General features: G+C 56.2%; 1 protein-coding gene across 1 annotated transcript; it reads right to left on the bottom strand.

The window, feature by feature from the left end:
* Positions 1–24: 24 nt before the first annotated feature.
* Positions 25–9,432, bottom strand: H310_15011 (hypothetical protein; the record flags this gene model as incomplete). Its single annotated transcript, XM_008882991.1, has 32 exons — positions 25–435; positions 517–648; positions 736–874; positions 916–1,109; positions 1,159–1,569; positions 1,632–1,796; positions 1,907–2,009; positions 2,071–2,237; positions 2,345–2,593; positions 2,647–2,901; positions 2,946–3,200; positions 3,286–3,645; positions 3,692–3,874; positions 3,923–4,025; positions 4,077–4,207; positions 4,270–4,629; positions 4,679–4,946; positions 5,004–5,167; positions 5,222–5,650; positions 5,716–5,823; positions 5,870–5,990; positions 6,042–6,205; positions 6,268–6,609; positions 6,680–6,847; positions 6,895–7,020; positions 7,069–7,455; positions 7,509–7,676; positions 7,725–7,906; positions 7,969–8,188; positions 8,247–8,304; positions 8,395–9,177; positions 9,230–9,432. Coding segments are annotated over 32 exons (7,509 nt in total), but the record flags the coding sequence as incomplete, so codon positions are not given.
* Between the last annotated feature and the right edge of the window lie 147 nt (positions 9,433–9,579).

Here is a 9,579-nt window from a genome sequence, read left to right as displayed (position 1 = left end):
GGGGTCTGCGGGAAATCGCACAACTTGTAGCTGAAATACAGCCAAGATGTGGGCGTGTCGGCTTTGGTTGGATGGACTGACGAGGCGGACGGACGGAGGTCGGTACGCTGCAGGAGGGGGGTTCACTGGCGGCGGTTTGGTAGGGCTGCCGCTCGACTTGGATGGTCGATCCATCATTGCGTTTGCGGTGCCCGTTCGGCGAAGTCCATGATCGGACACAATGCTCCTGCTTCGAAGGGGCATCGAGAGCTTTCGAATCGATGCGGATGCAGCGGCGAGGAGCCCCGTCGGTGCTTGTGGATAAATCAATTGCGTGGCTTCGTCCATGCGTCCGAGCGACAGCAGCGCTAGGCCCAAGCACCACGACGCATGCGGGTGCCTGGACGACGCGTCCAAGACGGTTTGGTACATGGCCACTGCTCCGTTGGCGTTGCACTGCTTAGAAATATTAGGAGCAACCATAGGAGCGACCAACTTGCTGGAAGCAGAGGGTCCTTCGGTGGAAAGCAAACGTACTTGGATGGCGTGCATGCACAGGGCAGCGTCAAACTTGTCGGAGGACTGGAGGATTCGATTCCACGCTCGTGGGGCGTCCAGAGCATGGAGGACAAGGCCCACACGCTCGTAGATACATGAGCGAATCCATTTCTACACCGGAAGCGACGGCAGTTTACTTTCAACGTTTCGACGTGGAAAGGATATCCAAGTTCAGCGCCGAGAAGTTGGCCTTCCTACCTGCAAGCGGAGAATCGCTGACTGGCACCGACAACTCCATGTCACATGCTCTCGTGTGTACGAGCGCGGTACAGCATCGATGAAAGGACAGAGATTGTCGGGACGATCCCAGTACGTTCGGCAAGTGAGCGTGTTGAACCTGCGTGCATGATGAACCCTTGGTTTGTGACGAGGGGTTACCAGAACAAGCGGTGAAACTCTGGAGGTGGTCCTGCCGCAGCTAGATCCACAAGCACCTCGCTCGCCGGCATTTGCATGAGCTTCCAATGGCCCCACAATCCCACGCACGTCGACTGTACGTAGATGCGTTGCAGCGGTCCCTGGCATTTCAAACTTCCCCCCTTCACGCACTTGAGCCGAAACGCTGTGTAATTCTACAACACCACCGCAAGTCAGCCGCGCAACACTGTCCCTCGACCGCACCTCGTCGAGAAAAGTGGTGGCGGCGGCATCCGTGCTACTCTGGCGACGCTTGCCTTGCCGTTGGAGCTTGTCTTGGAGCGCCAAGCCGCGTTGGTACATGAGGTCGGCTACCTCGGCGTCTTCGTAAATGCACTCCATCAAGAGCGCGTAGTTGAGCCACGCCCATGGTTCGTGTGGGAACACGACGAGCGCGTAGCGAAAGAAGCAGCGGTGGGCGACGCGAAAGTCGGCTTTGAAGGACGAACTGGCCCGTCTTGCCTCGATGAGCCTTGTGGCCGCTTCGCGAGCTGAATGGAGCCGGGGCGGCTGGCACACAGCCAAAAGAAACAGGGCGTAGCAACTCGACAGGACGTGATGCTTGCTCACTGCCAATGCCTCTTTGTACAGCTCCTTGGCTCGCTTCCCGTCGTTCTAACATCGTTCGTTCTGGTCAGTTGATGGTGTGCGAGGTGGGAACATCGGCGATATTGTACCTCAAACGTGTGGACGTGAAGCGCGTAGTTGGTCACGGCCGCAGGTCGCGTCGGGTCGGCGTCATATTTGGCACGTACAGAGTTGTGATACTTGAGGGCCCGCACCAGCGACGCCAGGTCATACGCCACGGGGTTCGAGCAAATGACATGGCGACGGTAGAAGCGCTAACAACGCACCACAAAGGTGATCTCAATTGGGCGAGAATTCAAGGGGAATAGTCGACATAACGAAGATGGACTCAAGGACAAAGATCGGGTGGTGTGCGGCACAGTACTTGTAGGACGTGGACGCTGCTGCGCTCATGGTGACTGTGCTTGATGGAAGCGTACGCAGTCGGAGGCAACGACCACAAAGTCAGAGTGGTCTTCCCGTTGAACCTACTCATTGCATCATGTCCTCGCCTCGTTCATGAACGAATATTGTCGAAATGGTACGCACCAGTACAGCGAGAGCAGGCGCGAGTCGGCTGACACGTTGCAGCAGGTCGACCAGTCGGACAAGATGGAATGCGGACGGAGGACCACGGTGTGTTTGGGGCGGTGCATGGGACCTTCTTGGGGGTGCATGCCCATGGGAAGACATTGCAGCTGGCATCGAACGGACGGCTAGTCAAAACGAACATCGCGACGTTGAGCTGCTACCGACTTTGGTTGGGAACCAAGGACAACACACGGAGCTCCGAGCGGTTGGTACTCATTGTAGTGCGACGTACCAGAGCCAGGCCATGCATGGACCGCAGCGCGGCCCAGTGAAAGCACTGGCGGGCAATTCGAATGTTTAGGACGACAAATTCGTGGACCAGAGCAACGTTCAACACGATCGTCGGGTTGCCTTGGTTGACCAACAACCCAAACACAAAATAGTGGCCGATCCACCACAGATCGGTCCCCTTTCTACTCTGTGGAGCTTTGGCATCGACGACAGCTGCTTGCTGCAGCAACGCTTCCGCCCGTCGCGATACCTACATGAATTGGGTCCTTGGATCTTGTCGTTGCGACGCACATGCACGCGTACCTGGTGGAGGGGCGACTCCGATGCGAGATAGCAGAGCGCCAAGCACTGCATGGCAATCACATTGTCGGGTTGCACAGACAGAATCGCCGAATACATCAACGTTGCTGCTGGAACGTCGCCCTTGAGAGCATGGACAGCTAATGCACGCTCGATGGAAGTCTCAACTTTACGATGCGCCTGTGTGGCTTGTGCTAGTTGTGGCAGGTAAAGGCGGCGTAGTTGGCGCCACAAACTCCCGCGCGACCGCCAGAACGCCTGCACATATTGTCTTGAGGCCAGGTAGATATCGCTTGTCGTACTTGCAACACTTTGGCAGCGACGGTCTGTTGGGAAGTCGGCACGGACGGCATCGGGATAGGTTTTGCCCAGTATGCTTTGCCAGTTTTCGTGTGCACGTAATAGGTTTTTGGGTGGTGCCACGACGCCATGCTGTATTGCTGCCACTCTGTCGTCGAAGGAGCGCCAAGAACAAAATTTGCCGTGAGCTGCATGTGGTTGGATGGACCGAATTCCTTGATCGCGTCGTGGTAGTGTACGAAGAATCGCTCAAGCATCTACGAACCACCATTAGTTCCATCATCGCCCGCGCCATTCCATTCAACATCTCTTGGCTCCACGCGCAATGCAGCTGATGCTTACTTCGTGGTAGTGACGGGGACAGGAGGTGCCAAACGCCCGAATGCACCAAGCGTGGGCGTCTGCCAATTGCTTGAATAAATGCAAACTTGCCATGGCCAGCATCAATCGAACTTGCGTCGCAGTCTCGGGGGAACGTGTGGTCAAGAGCGTCCAGTAGAGGCAGTCCCAGGCAAGTTCCCCTCGAGCGAAAGGGGACTGTTTCAAGTGGTGGGACGAATGGATCAGCTGCATGGCATGGAGGTTGTGAATATCGCATTTGGTCACCATGGTAGCCAGCGAAATAACTTGAGTCAGCGCCAAGTCTTTCGGAAACTGCACTCGACCTCGAGTCCAAATCGCCAAGCCGCCGTGCAGGTCGTTCTAGACATTGGCTCAATCCATGGCATTGGACAACACATGGATGTACCAGGACACACCATCGGTGGAAACCTCGTTGAAGCCACAGGACTGGCGACAACATGTTGGACGAGTGTTCGCAGTCATCTTGCGGCGGGTGCGGCGCCATGTACAACCATCCGATGCGTCGAGAAATACCATTTTGATGGCACGTTCGGTGGAATCCGGGGGGTCCAAATTGTCGGAGGAAGCGCTGCATGGACGACATTGTGGAAACCGGAAAACGTGGAGCAATCTTTACCTGAATGCGACAGACAACGTCGTCGCGATTGCTCCGCGCGATGGGAATGCGGAAGAGCAAACGTGTCGAGTGGACGACAACGCGTTCGGTGACGGTGTTGACCCTTTCGAACCATGACATTTACCAAATGGATGGATGAATGGGGCGGTGGTACCAAACATACTGCCCTTCCCACACTCGTGCCCGTTGGAATGGATGGCCAGCAGTAGATGCCACAACGACCGCGTCTTGCAGCGTACGTCGCGACAACATGTGTGGCGCTGACCGTTCAAGCTGCCGCCAATGCTATCACATCACCGAGTTAGCGAGAATCGACAGAGTCGCATTTGCAGGGTCGATGCACGCACAAAATATACAGCCGCCTTTGCCAGCGGCCCGTCGGTGGACAAATCTCGCCATCGTCGGTAGAGGCGGTGAGCCATCGCGACGTCACCTTGCATGTACTGAGCAATGAGGGCAAGAAATAGTACAGGTCGGGGAGACATGGGATTCTGAGCGTGTGCCCATTCGAAGAACGGAAGCCCATGTTTGTCCCACATCGCTTTGGCTTCCGAGTTGGAGCGATACAGTGTCTCCAGGGCAAGAAGCATGGACGTACTCCTGACGTGGGACGTCTGGAGGTCCGTAAAGCATGCCAAGACGCCGATGGGGCACAGGAGAGGGTCTGTTGCCCACGCATCGTCGATCTCGCCAGCCACGTCCGCATTCTACGATATCCATGAATGGCACATGAACAGCATGGACAAACCAACCAACCTGCACGACCAGTTTATGCACGAAATGACGAAACACGCAGTCTCGGTTGCCTGCCTCGGGGGTCGCTGCTGAGAGCGACCACAATGGTAGACTGGTCCTGACGACGTCCAGTCGAGTTCGACCAAGCGCAATGGAAAAGAGGGGAAAATGAAAGGTGCCCCATCGCTTTCTCACACGTCTTTGGATCGTTTGGGCAGCCACGTCGGCAGCTTCTGGGACAACGCTGACATCGACGCGCCACTTGCATCGATATGTCGCATCTTGTCGCCTGGATGTAGGTAGATGAGCCCGCTTGCCGTCGGTCGAGCCAACTTTGTGCGCTTACCAATACACGTGTTGATTCGACTGGACGCGCTGCCATGTCGGATCACGGAGCTTCCACCCGGGAGGATGTGGGAGCAAACGAGCGGTGTTGCGACTGTCAATCGGTGGGGAAGCCCCCATGAAGAGCTGCTTGCGGCCGCGCTGGCTTAAAAAGTCACGGTACAGCTACGAATTGGAAGGTCAATGCGTTGTTGCGTGAAGGGGTCGACCAAGACATACCAACGAGAACAGGTCCAAAGTGGCCACCGGTTCACTTGGACGGCAAAACTTTCTGTAAACGCCCTCGGACAATTCAAACTCTTTTGCTATGCATTGGAGACAGAGAGCGTAGTTCAACCACCGCCACCACGGTGTCGACAGTGCCGTCGATGACATTTCGAGGGATGGGTGGGCCGAGGCCGGTTGTGCGGTCAGCGCGAGGCGAGCCCATCGAAGGAGAACTTGCACTCCGTCCGTGCGGTCAGCCAGGATGTGATGAAATCGACGGTACACTTGCGTCCATCTCTGCCAACGGATGCTTGAGATGCTGCTTCGTTCTTGCATCATCATTGCTCGCTGCGCTATCAGTAGCCCTCCTGTCGCCACGGCATTCCAAGGCTCGGCGTACAGCACGTCAACATATGCAGCTGCAGCCTTGTTCCAGTTACCCTGCGGAATCCCATCAACAACGAGTCAAGATCGGATGCCCTGGCGAGAGATTTTTGCAAGTGCACCTCCATGAAGTGTAAAGTCAATGCGCTTTCCACGACACCGACAGACAGCTTGGGGAAGTTGCGGAATCCGAGAAAGTGCTTGCGTTCGAGCCACCGTCGTCCCCAAACCTTGGTTACATCAGCCACCACAATCGAGAGGTCCAAATCGATGTACTTGGAGACGAGTAGTCGCTTGGCACATCTGGAGTTGTCGAACGAATGCACGGACATTGTTGGGGACTTGGGGCAGCTCGAGACGGTGCTCCCACACTCGCTGCAGAGTCAAGGCATGACACCTATTCAGAGACTGTTGGAATGGCCGAGGTAGTTGCACGGTGGCGCAGGACCAAAAGTAAACGGGGTACTGCTGCTGGACACGGAAACACAGCCGACTCCACGCTCCGATGGTCGCGAGGGTTTGCGTGGTCTTGTCGACGTACACGGCGTGCGTGGGGCCACGCCCAGGCGATACACTGGATGGGAGCCGATGCTTTTGGAATCGAAACGACAGCTAGACATGTGCATCGTCCAGTCGGAGAGAAGCTATAACCCCAACGGGATAGATCGACACACCTTTAACGCCAGCGGAAAGTCCTTGTCTTGAGGACGGGCCACCGCCAAGGCAAACAATCGTTCTGCCATGCCAAACTTTTGCAGCACAAACTGAGCAAAGAGGGCGTAGTTTAACAGGCCCCGAACGTCGAGTGGATTGTTGACGACGACATGGCGGAGGAAGTTCAGTTCCATGTCGTGCAAATCGGCGTTGGAAAGGCCATCGTTGTCGGACAGGAGACGCACGGCCCTTGACGTACTCCCTGGCGTGGCGAGAACAAGCAGCCACAGTGCAAACCCGCATCGAACTCGAGGCAGCGTCATGTGGCTGTCGTACAGAGCTGCTATCGCTTGAGGGGTGTGCTGTCCCAAGTTTGAGCCGACAAACGTGTGGTTGCACAGCCTCGAGAGAGCAATTGTTCGAGAAGCTTACCCGAACAAAATGCGTGTACCAGATGTAGTCGGCGACATTTTCAGTTTGGGGCAGCGAAGTGGCTTCTTGCACCTGGCGAGCAATACGCGCGTTCACGGCAATGGCCCGCACCGCGGCGGAGATGCTGGGCATGTGCAGAAAGTGTTGTCGGGTGTGTCGGAAGCGCCGCTAGAGTAAACCGTGACAAAGTACTACAAACGAGGCGCTGGTTGTACTTGAAGCACGAGGACTGGGTTTGTCCTCGCGTGGCGATCGTGCGGTCGCAAGGGGTACTCAAATTCGTCCAACGTGGGGCCGATGTGCCAATTCGATGCCTCCGTTGGACACGCCAATCGACAATTCTACGACGGCATTGTAATGATGCTGCGACGAGGAAGACTATTGCGCACCATGTCGACGAGCTTTTCGGCATGATGCAAAGCGACCGCTGTTGTGTACTGAGCCTCGGCGCCCTTTCGATCCCCTCGGACGAGATGGATATAGATTGCAAAGGAAAGGACAGCCACGGATGACAATGGGTGGTTCACAACAGCCCAGTGGTAAAAGTTCTCGTGGACAAGGGCAACGTCTGCAGCATCGAGCTGCGGTCGGTATTTGCCCAAGTATGTCAAGGCTAGCTGCCGTCGGCCCATGGAACTCTCGTCCTGACAAGTCGCAAGCCAAAAGACCGCGCAGACACAAAGTACGAGAGCCACTTCGGAAGGCAGAATCCCGTCGTGCCACACGAACAAGCGTGCCGCGTCGTCGTAGAGAGGCGCCGCGCCAGCTACGTCGGCCTAGACATATATATCTCAGCACGTTGACGAGTGTCTTGCCACGGATAGCTCACGTGAAAGAGGTGTAACCACATCGCTTTATAGAGCAAAAGTCGTGTGATGTGGGGAGTTGGCGGGCCTTGGCTCTGCACTTGCCACCGCACGTGAAATTGGTGCAGGTTGATCATGGAGCGGACGCAGTCAAAGAGGCGTCGATTGTGTCCTTGGTTGCGAAGCCACGTCTACACGATGCGTTGGCAAGTCCATGCCTCGTGCGTAGATTACCGTACTTGGATAAGCATAGCCGCATCGACCTGGGACTTGCGCGAGATGGCAGCGCGTCGAGGGTAGATGTAGTACGCGTACGGCACTCTGGTATGGGTGTAATTGAGCACGAAGTACCACTCCCGCATGGCATTGACAGGCGTTGCATTGCGTAGCATGTGGGGCTTTGACGCGTCGCGCCACAGCCCTGAATCGCAAGAGTAGAGACGGTCAACTCTACACTTGACGGACCGAGTCGCACCGGCGTACCTGATGGACCATGCACGTATTGATATCGGTTCTTGACTTGCACACGCAGCCACTGATGGATGGCGAGATCTTGGACGCGTTGCTGGGCAAGTTTTCGTCGAATGTGACGCTGGAGCTCGACAACGACATGCGATTGCAGGAGTTGGTCGACATCGCTTGATGGCACGACCGTGTACTGGCCGTGGGGTAGAACGGAAACAACTCGCAATGTGTGAATCAACTAAGCCCGTCAAGAACTCGGGGTTGAATGGAAAAGATGCCAGTGGTCGATGCCGTACCGCATGCAAGTCACGTAGCTGGTTGGACGTAGACGGAAAGCACCACGTCCGGGAATCTCTAATCACGCCGCAGACATGAGTGCCCCATCGCGGTTCATGTTCTACTGGAGCCTAAACTGGATGCTCGACTCTCTGTAGATCGACGTACGCTGGATTGTACACTTGCACCACGACTTCGTTGCTATACTCGATGGCCTGGACGATAAATCGCGCCAGTTGGCGCTGCGGACGCTGAGGAATGTGCGCCACCGACAGCGCCTTGGCTAGTTGAAGCACGCGACGACCGGGACGCGCCGCGTGCTCTTTCATGTTTAGGCGAAGCGACATCCCGTGGAACTCGAGCCGACGGACGAGGTCGTTGCCGATGGTCGACCGCTCTGTCTTGGGAACAATTCGGTGAAGTACTTGCGTGGCCAACGGGATAACATGGACGGACGAGTCTCTGGCATCGTACGCAGTCAGCCATTGCAACGACGAAGTGTGTGGGTGCGAGTGGATTTGCAGGACAAATCGAACAAAAGTCTGGCTGTGGCGGCTGAAGAGCGCAACCACCTTGCCTTGGTGACGACGCCGTCGGCCACAGCTGCAACCACAAGCGAAGGATGTCATCGCACGGATATGACTTGCTTCCTGGTGGTGTGGTAGCGGGCGAATGACGGACGTAGCGATCTTTTGACGGGACCGATGGTGGTCGTATGCAAAGGCCAAAATCGCACGGTCGACTTTCTGACTGGCCGCTTCTCGTACACGGATGCGTCGGTGGAGTACCGCGCGACGGAGGCACATCAGCAGTCGCATTGCACATTCCATTTCGAGGCCAAGTCGAGCGTGGTGAGCGCGGATGGCTTGATCGTAGAGGTACTTTCTCCTGCAGACGAACCGACGCCACGTGGCTTGAATCAAGACGGTTTGTCGTCGCCGCTTCAAGAATCTGGTCATCCGTGCGGTCAGCTAGTCTCTCCGACAACACTGCCCCTCATTACCTTTGCCGCCACCATTGCATCCGGACCCTGGACTGGACAAACAACAACGCGCAGTGGTCTTGAATGAGTTCGGTCAAGGCCACGTCGGTAGCATAACCAAATATGGCGTCTTGCACGGGCAAGGGTGCATGCGACAGCACATGCGCAAAGAAGAACCGGTGTAGGACAAAGTTGGTGGTCAGAAGCAACTTGTCGTCGTCCATGTTTGTGGAGTGTTCGGTACTTGCGGTGGTGTTGGCAGCGCAAGGAAACGTCAAGTCCATGTGTGGGCGAAAGACGTGGGCGATGTCCTCGAGCGCGCGTCGAAACTGCGGCTTCAGCAGCACCACTTGTTTTATGCCATCAATGTA

The sequence above is a fragment of the Aphanomyces invadans genome (assembly GCF_000520115.1).
Source record: "Aphanomyces invadans strain NJM9701 unplaced genomic scaffold supercont1.128, whole genome shotgun sequence".
NCBI classification, from domain to species: Eukaryota; Oomycota; class Saprolegniomycetes; order Saprolegniales; family Verrucalvaceae; genus Aphanomyces; species Aphanomyces invadans.
The sequence above is the reverse complement of the archived record's forward strand: the minus strand, read 5'-3'. Positions and strand labels throughout refer to the sequence as shown.